At 39.1% G+C, this 18,576-nt stretch overlaps 1 protein-coding gene across 1 annotated transcript in view; it reads right to left on the reverse strand.

The window, feature by feature from the left end:
• Positions 1–174: 174 nt before the first annotated feature.
• GXYLT2 (glucoside xylosyltransferase 2) overlaps positions 175–18,576 on the reverse strand; it is a 143,159-nt gene continuing 124,757 nt past the window's right edge. Inside the window, exon 8 of the mRNA XM_036333790.1 lies at positions 175–2,739. Coding sequence (XP_036189683.1) covers positions 2,557–2,739 — 183 coding nt within the window. The 3' untranslated portion in view covers positions 175–2,556. The remainder of the gene's footprint in view (positions 2,740–18,576) is intronic.

Consider the following 18,576-nt stretch of genomic DNA (forward strand, 5'->3'; position numbering starts at 1 on the left):
GCCTGAGCACCAGGGGAAGTCCTTCCTCTTGAGTTGGACTTACCCTCCTGGCCCCCCAATATTCCCAAATTATTTCTTGTCTTTTCTCTTTCATTTGTGTGCGGCTCCTCTTCCAGATCCTGAACCCTGAACCACGCGGGACGTAGAGGGAAACATTTACGACACCAAACCAAATTCTAAGGTTTTACATTTTAATAATGCATCATTCTAGAATGTTCTTGGAGTTCTATGACTGACCTTTGCTAGAAATTCTATTCTGAATGTTAAGGCCAGAACCAATAGCTGAGAGTTCTGGGTAAACTTGGTTCACATAAAAGAAAAGGCATTGCTATATTCAGAGTCTTTTTAGCAGATTATTTTGTGGGACTTGCCAAAGGAAGAAAGGGACTTCTTTAGATCTGTGCTCCACCAACAAATCTGAGTGACATTGTGGGTTTACTGGCCATGCTGAACAAACACAAAGAAAATGAGAATGGAAGTCAGGAAACCAAGTTCACATCCGGGCTCTTCCACTAAAACCCTATTTGTGGATGTATAGGATGCATTTTCCCCATCCAAAGACAAGCCCCAAATTGTCCCATACCCTTTAGCTATAATGAATGATGCCACCTTTAGTGGCAAAATGAGAAAACAAAATACAACAACAAAGAGACAAGTTTCACATCATAATGGTATTTCCTTAACAGAAATAATAAACCATGAGCCATCCAATAGATCAAAGAGAAAATATGAGCTATTACTCTAACAATTTGGATTTAAATTTGTTACTACCATAATGGTGCCCCATACCAATATTGATCAATAGTTATATATTTCTTTGCAGTGCAGAGATTTTCATATTTTTTTAAGGATAAGACTTTTTCTGCTAATTATAAAACCTATGATGTTCTACTGGATCCCCACATATAAGATAACATGTTATATTAACAAAATAATATTTTTAATTTTATACTTTCAGATTGTTGTTTATATATAATGAAAAGCAGTTAATATTTTTGTTTCGGAGTATTTCTTGTAAAACAGGATGTTAAAATTTACTTATTTGCCCAGTAGAGATAATACAGGTGCCTACTATGTTCACAGGGCTGTTGCATACATCAAGGAGATCATTTATGCAAGTTTTCTGAGATAAATAAAGCATTATGCACAACACCTGTATGCTGAAACCAGCTATATGAGTAACTAGAGATTAAGTCAGTTCTTCTTGGGGAATAGACTATAGAACTTGCCATACTATAGCTAAGCAGTAAGGTCTATCTGGTTCCTTAACTAAAAGCTGGGTAACCCTATAGAGGGGAAAAATATTAGAGACCTTTCTAAGGCTGGTAGAAAGTTAAATTTCCTTACCAATGAATCAGCTGCATTATTTATGTTGTGCAGATTAAATTCAAAGTTGCCCAAAAATTTAAAGAAAAGAGGAGGCCACACCTACTAATGATGTAACAGATCAAATGTTCTTGTCTGTGGGAAAACACAAAATTCTAACTCTTTGCTAAACAAACTCCTCAGGTTTAACACAATTAGTCAATTTTCTCTCAAAAGCTGTGGTTGCATAGGCACTTCTTATGATTCAGTCTTCCACAATTTAAGTAAGTTTTCTTAGAAAAGCAACCCTAGATATGGTTCATTCTTTAACACTGCCCAGATAGCTGAAATCTAAATGCTTCTCCCAGATGTATTTTAAATATAGCTCTGTAAACATAATCATTTTGTCAACTTTTAGTTTCTTACATAAAATGCTCAATATACAGGCCAGCTTTTACTCAGACTACCTGTTTTAGATATGTGATACAATGGGAAAGATAACCAGCAAGTAAAGATAGAAATTGTGGTGAAAAAGTTGGAAGGAATACATTAAAATAGCAATCTTTTTCACTGACTGGTAGGATTATGGCTAATCCAATCTTGATTTTGGTTCACTGAACTATATTATCTACAAGTTTTTAAAATTTGTTTTACAACAAGCATGTATTACTTCGATTACAAAGCTGTAGAAGAGCCAATTGCATAGAAACAGTTGCAGGAATCCAGGATAAATATATCACCTCAGCCCAGCTGGGGAGGCTCACTGGTTGAGCGTCGACCCATGAACCAAGAGGTCACTGGTTTGATTCCCAATTAGGGCACATGCCCAGGTTATGGCTCCATCCCCAGTAGAGGATGTGCAGGTGGCAGCCAATCAATGACTCTCATTATTGAAGTTCCAGTCTTTCCCTCTCTCCAAAATCAATAAAACTATATATAATTATATATATATAGGAATTGAAAGTCTAACAAAAGTTCCTTTTTCACAGCTAGCTCAACCTAAACAATGTTAAATGAGTAATAACATATTTTAAAAAATAACAAGAGAGATAAATAGCATTTTACAAAAAAAAAAAAAAAAAAAGCCTACTTTCTTTATAGGGCAACTAATTTAGCAACATTTTACAAAGCTTTTAAAAGTCAATTGTCAGGGAGCACCATTAGATATTCACACAGATATGGCCCAGGCAGCTTAGAGACGACTCTTCCTCATCGGTGAGATACCTAATTAACTGCAACAAGATGAAACACTCAGCGCATCTGGTTGGGGCCAACATGCATGATGACATGCTTCTCATAAGCCCTTTTCATTGTTTTCTCAATTTGCTTCAGAAACACTTGTGGGATTCGTCCACATAAAGTGTGTACAGTTTCCAAAAACTTCAACTGAAGAGGGTAATACATGGATTGAAAGAGATTGTCTTGAAAGGGAAACTGAAAGAAAGAAAAAATTCATTTGAGTTACTAAAATGGTATTTAAAATGCAAATAACTTTTACTAAGAAATGAAACAGGAAATTACTATAAGCATGCAGGCACAGTTTGTATATACATGGTGAAAAGGCCTCTGAGGACCCAGGGTCAAATCTTTATTCAATTCTGTGCAATCCCAAGCAATCATTAACCCATTCGTGGCCTGTTTCTTTACCTAAAAAAAAAAAAAAGATGATGTACTTGGGTCCTTAAAGCTCTTAAAATCTAAAAGCATGCTCTTATAAGACTCAAGTAGATACTTAATCTACTATAATAAAACAGAAAATTCTTCATAATTTTTGCCTTTATAGTCCAGAGTTTAGCAATTATTACTAACATTTATTAACAATAAACTTTATTTTAATAATTCAGATACCAAATTTTAGTTGGTGGTTACTTCCCTCTTACTATTAAGGTTTCAAAAAATTTCTCTTGTTTTACCATGGAATATGTCCACGAGCATTATTTTCTAAAATAAAAATTTCAGATCATTTAGTTATAACCATGTGTCAAAGTTTTATTACAATACTAGAGGCCCTGCACCCTCTCCAATCTGAGACTTCTTGGGGGATGTCCAACTGCCAGTCAGACATCCATCTCACAATCCAGGACTGCTGGATCTCAACTGCTCACCTGTCTGCCTGCCTGATTGCCCCTGACTGCTTCCACCTGTCAGCCTGACCACTCCCTAACCACTCCCCTGCCAGTCTGATCAATGCCTAACTGCTTCCCTGCCAGCCCAGTTGCCCCCAACTGCCCTCCCCTGCCAGCCTGGTCACCCCTAACTGCCTTCCTCTGCTGGCCTGGTCATTCCTAATTGCTCTCCCCTACAGGCCTGGTCGCCCCCAACTGCCCTCCCCTGCTGGTCTGGTCGCCCCTAACTGCCCTCCCTTGCTGGCATGATCACCCACAACTGCCCTCCCCTGCCGGCCATCTTGTGATGACATGGGCACGGCCATCTTGTTACCACGTGGGAGCCGCCATCTAGTGCAAGGACATGATGGTCAATTTGCATATTACCTCTTTATTATATAGGATTGTTGAAAGGGAAAAGGCCTCTAGTAACTCAAGTTAAAGATTTATTGTTGGGAAGGACATTTTATACAAAAAAAAAGAAAAAGCCAGAGAAATGAAAGGAAGAAAAGAATGGTGAAAGGTCAGTGTGCTCTTGAGTAGGCGAGTGTCTGGTTCCCTACAACAAGCTTCAATCCCTTTAAAGTTCATCAGAATTATTACTTAATCATGTTTAGCAGAAATTAAATTTTTCGAAGAAGGAGGCTAAACATTATGTGATACAAGATGGTTCTGTCCAAAACCATATTTAGGACACTTCCTTTTTTCCATAGAACAATTTAGACCATTGATGAATTCCTTTTCACTACTGTATCCCCAGTGACAGATACAGAGTACATCAAAACTATGGAGTCATCCTTGATTCCTCCCTTTCTCTTACATTCTTCAGCCATTCCATCAGCAAGTGCTGTAACTCTGTCTTGATAACATATCCCAAACATGCCCACTTCTTCCCATCTTCCTGCTATCACACAAATGCATGCCAGCACCATCTCTCACCTGGATGGCTTCAATAAGTCTCATTAAAGAGCCATTGTATTTTCACTCTTGCACCCTTTCCACCAAGTTACCAATGTGATATTTTTAAAGTATAGATCAGAGCGTATAATTTTCATGCAGGGGCTTTTCACTGCAGTTAGAATAAGAGTCCAACTCCTCTCTTGCCCTAAAGGTCCCATGTGACCTAGAACTCTCCATGCTCATCTCCACTCTCCTCTTGTTTCATCATCCTGCTCACTATGGCTACTTCCATGTCCTTTGGGAGCATCAACTCATTCCTGCCTTGCTGCCTTTCACCAGGTTAATCCTTCTACATAGCAGTATCTTTCCCCAGACGTCCCCATAGCTGCTTCCATCTGATCATGCCTCAGGCTTACATAAGCCACCCTGAGGATCCTAGCTCATCAACTCTCCTCTTTACCTGTGACTCGGTCCCTCACCCTGCCCTGGTTCCCTTTTGTTACCTCATGCTATCTGATAGAATTTTCTTTTTTAAATATATTTTATTGATTTTTCACAGAGAGGAAGGGAGAGAGATAGAGTTAGAAACATCGATGAGAGAGAAACATCGATCAGCTGCCTCTTGCACATCCCCCACCGGGAATGTGCCCGCAACCCTGGTACATGCCCTTGACCGGAATCGAACCCGGGACCTCTCAGTCCGCAGGCTGACGCTCTATCCACTGAGCCAAACCGGTTTCGGCTATCTGATAGAATTTTTAAATTTTTATTGTTCATGTGAGTATTATCTGGCTTCTCCTACCCAAAATACATGCTTCATGAGGATAGGGCTTTGTCAGTCTTGTTAGTTCTGACTTCCCTAGAGCCTAGAATTATTCCTGCATAAAATAGGTTCTTCTTAGATGATTGTTGAAAGGATTACTGAAAGAATGTATATCTGATAGATGAATTTAGTTGGATCATGATGGGAGGAGATTGCACTTCCTTTTTACACAAACACATATATACCAGATTAAGGAGTGTGTGTGTGTGTGTGTGTGTGTGTGTGTGACAGAGGAGATAGAGAGAGAGAGAGAAGGAACAGAGACAGGAAAAATATTTTCAAAGACAAATGTGAAAGGAGAGAAGTATGGCGAGATAGAGAAAGAAAGGTAAGAAAAGAAAGTAAGTGAGAAAGTGTAAGCAATGTGGGGAAAGAGATAAGTGTGAAACTGTTATCATCAAAAAAATTTCTAATTATTGAGCACAACCATATGTGAGGCATACTGGAAGTTTAAAGACCTGATTTGTTGAAATCTCATAACACTGTTATGAGGCATGTAATATTATCTCCATTTCACAGATGAGGAAACTAAGGCCCAGTACAGGAATAGCACAGAGTTAATGACTAATAACCAGAAAGTGACCAAATTTGGACCTGAACCCAGGTCTGTTAATCCACAAAGACAAGCCCTGACCCTACTTATCTGTGATGCACAGCACTGTGGAGAGTCAGGAAATACATATTTTATAATGTAATCTGCCTATATTTACTCATATTTCAGGATGGGTTTAGTGATATGCTGATTGAAAGGCTTGAAAGAAAAAGCCTTTTTTTTTGATCCACCAGAAAACAAATAAGATGCATTATAACTATAGAATCAAATCAGTTCCAAACCAGGGGTGACAGATCACAAATGAAATCTGAGAATGGCTCTGACGTACACATATCTGCTGAACACCTCTTTACATGCCACTGTACTCCTGAATGAGCTTGCCCCTGGAGTCAGTGTTTGAATATCTAAGTATGATAATATCAATAAGTACAAAACAAATTTCCTATGTATGCAAATCACCTGGCATTTGCAAATCAACAGCTGGAAAAAATAGGAAATGAGATGTTAGCTATGGGCATTCAAAACTCTCTGCACAGAAGATAATTCTGGGAAATTTTGAGCTGGAATTCTCTGGCAATCTCCTTAGTGAAATGTATATTTTCACATAGGAGAAATGTGTTATTATATTGCAGGATTCACCCTCCACCTCACTCCTGCCAAAGCCAGCACATGAACCTGGGGAAGATTCCTCAATCGTAACAGAAAAAAAAACAAACCCTAAAATAAAGTCTACATGCTTTAAGTCAGGGGGTCAACAAACTTTTCCTGTAAAGGGCTAGATAGTAAATATTTTAGACTTTGTGGACTATATGATCAGTCACTACTACTCATTTCTGCCATTGCAGCATGAAAGCAGCCACAGACAATACATTAATGAATAGTTGCCACTATGTCCCAATGCTACTTTATTTATGAATGCTGAAATTTGAATTTTATAAAATTTTCTCATGTCCTAAAATATTATTTCTATTTAAAAATTATTGGATAGCCACAGGGAAATGAGAAAAAATTGAAAGAGAGTAAAAACAATCAAGCAAACAAACAAAAATTCCTAACTCACATATCTTACAAACACTGGCAGCAAGCTAGATTAGGCCTAAGTTTGGTAACCCCTACATTATGTCTTGAAATTGTCAATGAAATTAAGGGAAGAATAGATGAAGTCAGTGAGAACTTCAACAAAGAGGCAATAAATTTTAAAAATACATGGAAACCATGAAAAAAACTAGTCAGAATGAAAACACCAACTAGGAACAACAAAAAGAAAAAATAATTTTAAAGAATGAGAATAGTTTAAGGAATATTTGGGACAACATCCAGGGTAACAACATTTGCAGCATAGGAGTACCAGAAGGAGAAAAGAGAGAAATAATAACTGAAAACTTTTCTAACTTGGTGAAAGAAATAAATATATAAGTCCAGGAAGTGCAGAGAGTCCCAAAAAAGATAGACAAAAAGAGGTCAACACTATGACACATCATAATTAAAATGCTAAAGGATAAAGACAAAGAGAGTATCTTAAAATTAGCAAGAGAAAAGCATTTAGTTACTTACAAGGGAGCTCCCATAAGATTGTTAGCTGATTTCTCAACAGAAACTTTCCAGGCCAGAATGCACTGGTACAAAATATTCAAAGCAATGAATATTCAGAGTGACCTACAATCAAGATTACTCTACCTAGAATGGCTATCATTTAGAATTGAGGAAGACATAAAGAGCTTCTCAGAAAAGAAAAAGCTAAAGGAGTTTATCACCAATCAACCAGTATTAGAAGAAATGTAAAGGGACTTCTTTAATAAAAAAGAGCACAAATATGAATAATAAATAGCAAAAACTATATACCTATCAATAATCACTTTAAATATAAATGGATTAAATACTCCAATCAAAGACATGGGGTAGATTAAATAAATAAGAAAACATGAACCAGAAGTATGCTGACTAAAAGACAACCATTTCAGATAGAAACATAAACACAAAGAGAAAGCAAATGAATAAAAAAAGATACTTCATGTAAATGAAAACAACAACAAAAAGCTGGTCTAGCAATGATAGCAGTAAAAATAGACTTTTAAAAAACTATGAGACAAACAAGTAGATTTCATAATGATAAAGGGATAAATTAAACAAGAGACTATAACTCTAATAAACATTCATATACCTAACAAAGGAGCAACTAAATTTATAAAGCAAATAGTGACAGATATAGAGATAGATAGATAGAAATACAGTAGTTGTAAGGGACTTAACACCTCATTGATATCAAAGGATAGGTTATCCAGACAGAAAGTATACACATTCTTGTCAAGCACACATGGGACATTTTCAAGAATAGACTACATGATAAGCCACAAAACAAGTCTCAATAAATTTAAGAAGGTGGAAATCATATCAAGTATCATCTCCAATGACAATAGTATGAAGCTATAAATTAATTACAAGAAGAAAACAGGAAAACACATGGAGATTAAATATCATGTTACTAAACAATAAATGGGTTAATAATGACATCAAGGAAGAAATCAAAAGATACCTTGAGACAAATGAAATCATAATGATAAGAAAAAATCTATGGAAACCGGAAAAAAACAGTTCTAAGAGGGAAATTCATAGCAATGCAGGCTTATTCCAAAAAAAAAAAAAAAATCTTAAATAAGAATATAACCTTACACCTAAAGAGAATACAAAAAGAACAAACAAAGCCCAAAGTGAGAAGAAAGAAGGAAAAAATAAGATGGGGAATAAACACAATAGTCTAAAAACACAATACAATAGATCAATGAAACCAAGAGCTAGCTCTTTGAAAAGATAAACAAGATTGATAAACCTTTAAATAGATTTATTAAGAAAAAAAGAAACATGACCCAAATAAATAAAATCGAAATGAAAGAGGTGTAATAACAACTGACAACACTGAACTACAAAAGATTATAAAAAATACTACAATAATTTGCCCACAGGTTGAACAATGTGAAGGAATTGCATAAGTTCCTAGAAATGTACAATCTTTAAATACTGAATTTAAAAAACAAAAACAAAACAGAAAAATTGAACAGACCAATAACTACTAACAAAATTGAATCAGTAGGCAAAATTCCCAACAAACAAAAGTCCTGGACCAGATGGCATCAGTTTATTTTTACCAAAAATTTTAAAGAATTAAAGCTACCCTTATCAACCTGTTTTTAAAAAATTCAAGAGAAGGTAAAGATACCAAGTTTATTTTATGAGGCAAGCTTTGCCCTAAATCCAAAATCAGACAAAGACATTACAAAAAAAGAAAATTATAGGCCAAAATCCCTGATAGCCATAAATGCAAAAACCCTCAACAAAATATTAGGAAACCAAATTCAGTAATACATTAAAAAGACCACACACCATTATCAAGGGGGATTTATTGCTGGGATGGAAAGATGTTTCTAGGTATGTAAAACAATTAAAGTAATATACCACATAAACAACATGAAAGATAAAAATTCATGTGAACATATCAATAGATGTAGGAAAAGCATTAGACAAAATCTAGCATCCATTTATGATGAAAACTCTCAGAAAAGTAAAAATAAATGTAATCATTCTAGACATAATAAAGGTCATACATTACAAACCAATATGTAACATGATACTAACTGGGGAAAATCTAAAAACATTTTCCTTGATATTAGGAACAAGACAAAAATGCCCACTTTCACCACTTTTATTCAACTTAGCACTGGACGTCCTAGCCACAGCAATCAGAAAAGGCAAAGAAATAAAAGTCATCCAAATTAAAATGCAAAAACTAAAACTGTCATTATTTGCAGATGACATGATATTACAGAGAGAGAGAGTTCTAAAAATTTCCTCTAAAGCTACTAGAATTGATAAATTAATTTAGAAAAAGAGCAGAATACAAATAAAAATCCAGAAATCAGTTTGATGTTCACATACTAATAATGAACTAACAGAAAGTGAAATTTAAAAACAATTCTATTTACTACTGCATCAAAAGTATACCAAGGGGGTCCCACAAGATGGACACTTTATCAAGACTGGGAGGCATACAGTCTTATCCAAACACAAGAAAAAACCCCACAAAGAAACAGAAACCATGGGGAAACAGAGAGACAGATCCCAGATGAAAGTACAGGAGGAATCTCCAGAATGAGAAGTAAAGGAAATGGAGGCAAGCAATTTATCAGAAAGAGAGTATAAGTAATGGCTTTTTATTTAATTTAATTTTATTTTTTTAAATAGTTTTAGCAACTTCACTGTTTTTTTTATAATTTTTAATTTTTATTTTTTTATTGCTTAAAGTATTACAAAGGGTATTACATATGTGTCCTTTGCCCCCCCCCCCGCCCCGCCCTTGACAATCCCCTGGCCTCCCCTACACCCCATGGTCTTATGTCCATTGGTTATGCTTATATGCATGCATACAAGTCCTTCGGTTGATCTCTTACCCAGCTCCATCCTACCCCCCAACACCCCCACCACCAAGCCTTCCCGCTGCAGTTTGACAATCTGTTTGAGGAAGCTCTGCCTCTGTATCTATTTTTGTTCATCAGTTTATAATGGTCTCTATTATCCATGAATGAGTGAGATCATGTGGTATTTTTCTTTCATTGACTGGCTTATTTCACTTAGCATAATGCTCTCCAGTTCCATCCATGCCGTTGCAAATGGTAAGAATTCCTTCTTTTTTACAGCAGCATAGTATTCCATCGTGTAGATGTACCACAGTTTTCTAACCCATTCATCTACTGATGGGCACTTAGGCTGTTTCCAGATCTTAGCTATGGTGAATTGTGCTGCTATGAACATATGGGGGCATAGATCCTTTCTGATTGGTGTTTCTGGTTTCTTGGGATATATTCCTAGAAGTGGGGTCAAATGGGAGTTCTATTTTTAGTTTTTTGAGGAAACTCCATACTGTTTTCCATAGTGGCTACACCAGTCTGCATTCCCACCAGCAGTGCATGAGTGTTCCTTTTTTCTCCATATCCTCTCCAGCACTTGTCGTTTGCTGATTTGTTGATGATAGCCAGTCTGACAGGTGTGAGATGGTACCTCATTGTTGTTTTGATTTGCATGTCTCAGATGATTAGTGACTTTGAGCAAGTTTTCATATGTCTCTTGGCTTTCTGAATGTCCTCTTTTGAAAGGTGTCTATTTAGGTCCTTTGCCCATTTTTTGATTGGATTGTTTATCTTCCCTTTGTTAAGTTGTATGAGTTCCCTGTAAATTTTGAAGATTAGACCCTTATCAGATATGACATTGGCAAATATGTTTCCCACGTAGTGGGATTTCTTATTGTTTTGTTGATGGTTTCTTTTGCTGTGCAGAAGCTTTTTATTTTGATGTAGTCCCATTTGTTCATTTTCTCCTTAGTTTCAAGTGCCCTAGGAGCTGTATCAGTAAGAAATTGCTTCAGCATATGTCTGAGATTTTATTGCCTTTGGATTTTTCTAGAATTTTTATGGTTTCCCGTCGTACATTTAAGTCCTTTATCCATTTTGAGTTTATTTTTGTGTATGGTGTAAGTTGGAGGTCTAGTTTCATTTTCTTGCATATATCTGCCCAATTTTCCCAACACCATTTATTGAAGAGACTATCTTGGCTCCATTGTATGTTCTTGCCTCCTTTGTCAAATATTAATTGAGCATATTGGTTTGGGACTATTTCTGGGCTCTCTATTCTATTTGATTGATCTATATGTCTGTTCTCATGCCAGTACCAGGAATTTCTGAGAACAGTGGCTTTGTAATACAGCTTGATATCTGGTATTGAGATCCCACCTACTTTTTTCTTTCTCAGGATTGCTGCAGCTATTCGGGGTCTTTTTTTATTCCAGATGAATTTTTGGAGAGTTCGTTCTAGATCTGTGAAGTATGCCGTTGGTATTTTAATGGGAAGTGCATTGAATTTATAGATTGCTTTGGGTAGTATGGACATTTTAATTGTTGTTGATTCTACCAATCCATGAACATGGTATGTTCTTCCATCTGTTTATGTCTTCCTCTATCTCTTTTTTCAGTGTCCTGTAGTTTTTTGAGTAGAGGTCTTTTACCTCTATAGTTAAGTGTATTCCTAGGTAGCTTAATTTTTTTGGTGTGATGGTAAATGGGATTGTTTTTATAATCTCTCTTTCTGAAAGTTCACTATTGGTGTATAGAAATGTCTCAGAGTTCTTGGGGTTAATTTTGTATCCTGCTACATTGCCAAATTCATGTATTAAGTCTAGTAGTTTTTTGATGGAGTCTCTAGGGTTTTGTATGTATAATATCATATCGTCTGCAAATAAGGACAGTTTTACTTCCTCATTTCCAATTTGGATGCCTTTTATTTCTTCTTGTCTAATTGCAATGGCTAATACTTCCAGTACTATGTTGAACAGGAGTGGTGAGAGTGGGCATCCCTGTCTTGTTCCTGTTCTTGGGGGAAATGATGTTAGTTTTTGTTCATTGAGTATGATGTTGGCTGTGGGCCTGTCATATATGGCTTTTATTATGTTGAGGTATGATCCTTCTACTCCCACCTTGCTGAGAGTTTTTATCAAAAATGGGTGTTTATCAAAAATGCTCTTTCTGCATCAATTGATATGACCATGTGGTTTTTTTCTTTCAATTTGTTTATGTGATGTATATAGTGAAGAAAGATAAGGGATATGTGTATAAGGATTTAGAGCAGTGGATTGGAAATTGGATATATAAGTAAGATGAAATTTTGGCAGGAGTTAAACAGAAGGAATAGGGAAAATCTAAAGCAGGAATAGTGTAAGAGAAATAGGACAACAAAAGGGGAAAAGTGAGGGAGAGGATTTTAGCATAGAGGGAAAATTGAGGTAGAGAAAAATGATGCTAAAGGAATGATGAAAATAGAATGGAGAACACTAATCCTAAAATAAAATAAAGAAAAAATAAAATGGCACTTTAAAAAATGGTAAAATGGTAGCAGTAATAATACTGGTTAAAAATAAAAATGTAGTAATTAAAAGGTTAAAATCAGGTGATGGAAAAAGAAGAAGAAAAAAAATTGGTTTCTTAGTGAAAAGGTGAAAAAAGAAAAAAAAATTGCAGTAGTGAAGTTCCTTCGGTTCTTCTACTGATCAGTCTGGCTCGCCTTAGTCCTGCCAGGTATTCAGGAGAGTGTTGAATTTCCCTGCGATACACTGTTCCTCCGTGTTGTAAACCACAGTCCTGATTTTAAAGCAGGCCGTATTTGTGTCCCAGACTGCCTTAATTTGTGTTTTGCTAAGAGTCAGTTTGTGGCTCAACCTCTGGGTGGCAGTGTTTTTGGGTTGGCCGCTGAGGCTATATGGCTTCTCTATCCAGTAGCAAGGGTTTATTTTCTCTATTGCACTTAAAACTGGTTTGGGGAGGTCAACTCTCCAGAGCTCGTTCTTTAATCGTTACCTGCTCTGTGTTGTTGCTGGGATTGAAAATCCCTTTATAGGCCAGACCCTGTTAACTCCCAGGGACTAATCAGATTATTTTAATCCTTCATCTCGTTCAGGGTGGAATCTGGGTGTGGCTGTGCTCTTTGCCTGGGAGCTAGGTGGAGGAGTCCCACCCTCTGGAGAGAATGGCTGCCCCAATCCTGGTCCCAGGGGTGTCTCAGCACTCAATTCGTTGCCACCTCTCTCGGCCCCCCCTCTCTCCTCAGCCTCTCCCCAGATTTCACTCGTCCGCACCTTCTCCCTCTCTTCAGCACAGGTGAGTGTCTGTATCCGAAATGTCTTATGAACAGGATTCAGTGAAAACAAACATACAAACAAATGCCGGCTGCGGAAACGGGGAAGGCTGAGTTTCTGTAAGCTCTTCTCTTACCGGCACTGCATGGTCTTGTAAGCTCTTCAGGCTGCCCCCTTCAGGCGCAATCCTCAGTGATCACAGAACCCAGATCGCAAATCCCCCGGCACCAGGAATCCCTCGGATCTCCTTTCCCCAGTCAGGGGCTGTGCCTGTCCCAAGGGACGTGGCTGTCTGCCACGCAGTCTCCCTCTGACCCTCTGGGCTCAGAGGTCTGGCAAACTTTCCTGCCAAGATCCCTGGTTTATTTACCTTTCCAGGGGAGTTCTGCCCTTCCAGGCTGCAAACCGTCTCACCTGCTGAGTAATTTTGCCAGTTCGGGGTGGATGTTATTAGTTTCAGCTGCTTACTCCATTTGCTCTGGGATGCGACCTGGGATGCATCTGCTTATATCGCCACCATCTTGTCTTCTCAACTTCACTGTTTATTTCGAGTCAGAAACAGTTCAGGGAGAGCGCAGCTGTTGATAAGAGGACCCAGGACTCAGTGCAGCCATGCACCAAGGACGGTTTCCTGCCTCAAACCTCACCGCCCTCGCGGGAAACAGCTCGGGGAGGGTGCATCCGTTTCCAAGATGACCCCTGCAGGACTCAGTAATGCCTTTTTAGAATGCTCAACAGCATGAAAAAGGACATAGAAACCATGAAGAACAACCAATCAGAAATGAAGAATGATACAGATGAAAGAAAGAATACACTGAAAGGAATTTAACAGTAGGTGAGAAGAAGCAGAGGATTGAATCAGAAAATTAGAATATGAGATAGAAAAAAAACTCAATGGGAGCAAGAAAAAGAAAACACACTTAAAATGCATGAGGACAGTTTAAGGGAACATTGGGAACATGAAAGAGAGCAACATAGAGAAGAAACCAAGATGGTGGCAAAGGCAAACACCTGAAATTGCTGCCTTGCACAACCACTTCAAAACTACAACTAAAAGACAAAAAGAACATCATCCAGAAACACAGGAAGGCAGGCTGAGTGGAAATTCTACAACTAGAAGGAAAGAGAAAAGCACACTGAGACTCAGAGGAAGTGTGGGAGTAAAGTGCAGAGGTATGGAGGCACGAGAGGAAAGGGCTGGCAACTGAGGACATGGTTGTCTTTTTCAATCGGGAGGGAGACACATGCTCCCGCTCTGAACACCAGTTCCTGGCTAGTCTCTGGGGACCCAGACTCATATGGGGAGAAACTGGACTGTGTGGCAGTGGGCAGAACTTGAGGGCAGCTTTCTCAGAGGTGCTTGCAGCGATTACCATGGGACACTGAGACTCAGGTCCTCTAAAGGCAGGACTGAGGATCATCCATAGCTGTTTGTTCCGCCTTGTTGATTCCCTGAGACCTCGCCCCACCCAACCTGTGCACAGAGGCTTTTGCATATGAATGACCTGGCCCTTTGCAATCTGAAAATTACCTAACTGCAGCTGGGTCAGAGAGACCCAGAACATCCAAAAGAAGGCCCAAGGCCCCACAGCAGTGCCAGGAGCTGGTCCATCCTTGCTGTTTCAAGATACCTGGCATATATGGCATACTGTTCTTAATATGTTTGCTCACCTTCTTGGCACTATGCGTTTTAACCAAGGTCCCCTCTCTGAGAAAGGTTGTTCCCCAGGTAGGGATTTTCCCCTGAAGTTAGGGAGGGAATAAAACCCCTTAACTAAGTGCCAGGCGGGTAATTAATCACTTTAACTACGAACAATCATGCTTAAGCTAAATAATCTTTATTCCCTGGAATGGAGATAAGAAACGCCCTAACCTTTGGAATAGAGATTGATAGGATTGGAATCAACTGGTATAAATACAGATGTAACAAGACAACAGGACACAGAACCCAGAACCCAGACACAGAACTTAGACACAGAACCTAAACAGAACCTAGAGACAGAAGAACTTCGCTGGAGAGAACATGGCAAAAGATCCTGGACAGAAACTGGTCACAGAACCTAGAGACAGAACCTAGCGGGAGAACCTGGCTGAAGAACCTAGAGACAGAACCTGGCTACAGAACCTGGATAGAACATGGCAAGAGAACCTGACTGGAACCTGGTGACTGAACCTGGCAAAAGATCCTGGACAGGCCCTGGCTACAGAACTTGATTGGAGAACCTAGCCAGAACCTGGCTGAAGAACCTGGCTACAGAATCTGGCAACCGAACCTGGCTGGAGAACCTGGAGAACCTAGCAAGAGAACATGGACACAGAACTTGGCTGGAGATTGTAGCTAGAGATCCTGGCAAGGCTGCTGATCAACTGAACGCTGTCTCCATGTCATTCCTTCTTCGCTGACTCCGTCCACACCTTTGGGGACCCCTGGACCCGCTGGGGCTGGACCCCAGCACAGCAGCTTGCATTGCTTCACAGCTGAGCCTTATCTGGGCTCCTCCAAATCCCATACAAAGAAGGGGAATCTGCAGATCTCTCCATAGCTCCTGCTGGGTAGCCGCAGGCAGAGGCTAAATTAGCACCTCCTTGGAGATCCAAGTGCCAGTGGGACCATCCAGAGTACAACTCCTCAGATCCATAAGGGACACACTCAGGGGGCAGACTCAGTGACCAACAAAACCCCACTGAAGCAAGTCCTGCCCCATAAGGGTGTCTCCTGCACAGAAGTTCTCCCACTGTAGACACAGCTAGTTCTCACAGACTTTTGGCCTTGAGGTCAATCTCCCAGTGATACCAACTACAATCAAGGCTTAACTACAACAAGACTGTGCACAAAGCCCACAAAGGGGTGCAGCAAGAGTGTCCACCTCAGGTAATTGGGGAGGCAGAGCCACTGGGCCCTATAGGACACCTAGCACACAAAGCCACCCTATAAACACAGGGAAGCAGCCAAAATGTGGAGACAAAGAAACAGGTCACAAATGACAGAAATGGAGGAAAGCAAACTACTGGATATAGAGTTCAAAACCATGGTTATAAGTTTTTTCAAGAATTTTCTAGAAACTGTCAAAGAATTTCCTGAGACCCTCAAGAAATCTAGTGAGACCCTCAAGGACATGAGAAGGGACCAAATAGGAATTAAACATACACTGACTGAAATAAAGAATAATATACAGAGATCCAACAGCAGACTAGAGGATCACAAGAATCAAGTCAAAGATTTGAAATACGAAGAAGCAAAAAACACCCAACTGGAAAAGCAAAATGAAAAAAGAATCCAAAAAATGGAGATAGTGTAAGGAGCCTCTGGGACAACTTCAAGCATACCAACATCCGAATTATGGGGGTGCCAGAAGAAGAGAGAGCAAGATATTGAAAACCTATTTGAAGAAATAATGACAGAAAACTTCCCCTAATCTGGTGAAAGAAATAGACTTACAAGTCCAGGAAGCACAGAGAACCCCAAACAAAAGGAATCCAAAGAGGACCACACCAAGACACATCATAATTAAAATGCCAAGGGCTAAAGACAAAGAGAGAATCTTACAAGCAGCAAGAGAAAAACAGTCAGTTACCTACAAGGGAGTACCCATACAACTGTCAGCTGATTTCTCAACAGAAACCATGCAGGCCAGAAGGGAGTGGAAAGAAATATTCAAAGTGATGAATACCAAGAACCTACAACTATGATTACTCTACCCAGCAAAGCTATCATTCAGAATTGAAGGTCAGATAAAGACCTTCACAGACAAGAAAAAACTAAAGGAGTTCATCACCGTCAAACCAGTATTATATGAAATGTTGAAAGGTATCATTTAAGAAGAGAAAGAAGAACAAAAAGGTAAAGATACAAATTATGAACAAATACACATCTATCAACAAGTGAATCTAAAAATCAAGTGAATTAATAATCTGATGAACAGAATAAACTGGTGAATATAATAGAATCAGGGGCATAGAAAGGGAGTGGACTGACAATTCTCTGGGGGAAAGGGGTGTGGGGGGTGTGGGAAGAGACTGGGCAAAAATCGTACACCTATGGATGAGGACAGTGGGGTGGGGGTTAAGGGCAGAGGGTGGGGTGGGAACTGGGTGGAGGGGAGCTATGGGAGAAAAAAAGAGGAACAACTGTAATAATCTGAAGAATAAAGATTTAATTTAAAAAACAAAACAACAACAACAAAAAGAGAGCAACATAAGCATCATAGGGGTACCAGAGGAAGAAGAAAGTGAGCAAAGGATAGAGAACCTGTTTGAAGAAATGACAGAAAACTTCCCTGATATTAGGAAGAAAAAATTCACACAAGTCCAAGAAGCTCACAGAGTCCCAAACAAGATGAACCCAAAAAGACCTACACCAAAAAAACTTCTGGAAGATATCAAAAATACCAACACATTATAATTAAATTGGCAAACACCAATGACAAAGTAAGAATCTTAAAGGCTGCCAGAGGGACAGAAAGTTACCTATAAGGGATTCCCATCAGACTATTAACTGATTTCTCAACAGAAGCACATCAAGCCTGAAGGGAATGGAATGAAATATACAAAGTCAGGCAAAACAAGGGTCTGAATCCAAGAATACTGTACCCAGAAAGGCTTTTATTCAAAATTTAAGGTGAAGTCAGAAGCTTCACCAACAAAAAAGGACTAAGGAAGTTTATTACCACCAAACCAGCAAGGCAAGAAATGCTAAAGGGTCTGCTGTAAAAAGGAGAAATAGGAAGGGAAGAAGGAACACAGGCATAAAGAATAAAAATGGAAAAAGATGGCAACCGGCAAGAAAGTAAGGAGGAGAGTGTGTGAGAGAGTCAGGGAATGATAGAGGAGTGGACATGTGGTGTATGGTGGTGTGTGTGTGTGTGTGTGTGTGTGTGTGTGTGTGAGAGAGAGAGAGAGAGAGAGAGAGAGAGAGAGAGAGAGAGAGAGATAGGGACAGTCGGATCCTGCAGTTCCTCCAGGGGGGCAGCCAAATGGACAGTCTTAGTCAGTCAAACCCCGCTGCCACTGCAAACACTCTGGGGAGCACACTGCCGGCACAGAAACTACGCCATCTTGAAGAACAGAACTGCTTGAGACTAGGATCCTAGTCTCGCCACCACCCAATCTGGTCTCAGACGCAAACTGGGACCCTACAGCCAATTGGGTAAAAGACCTGCACCACAGCTGCAGACCCAGGGACACCAAGACTCCAGGCACTCCGGCCGTGGATATCCGT

The sequence above is a fragment of the Myotis myotis genome, unplaced genomic scaffold, assembly GCF_014108235.1.
Source record: "Myotis myotis isolate mMyoMyo1 unplaced genomic scaffold, mMyoMyo1.p scaffold_m19_p_13, whole genome shotgun sequence".
NCBI lineage: Eukaryota > Metazoa > Chordata > Mammalia > Chiroptera > Vespertilionidae > Myotis > Myotis myotis.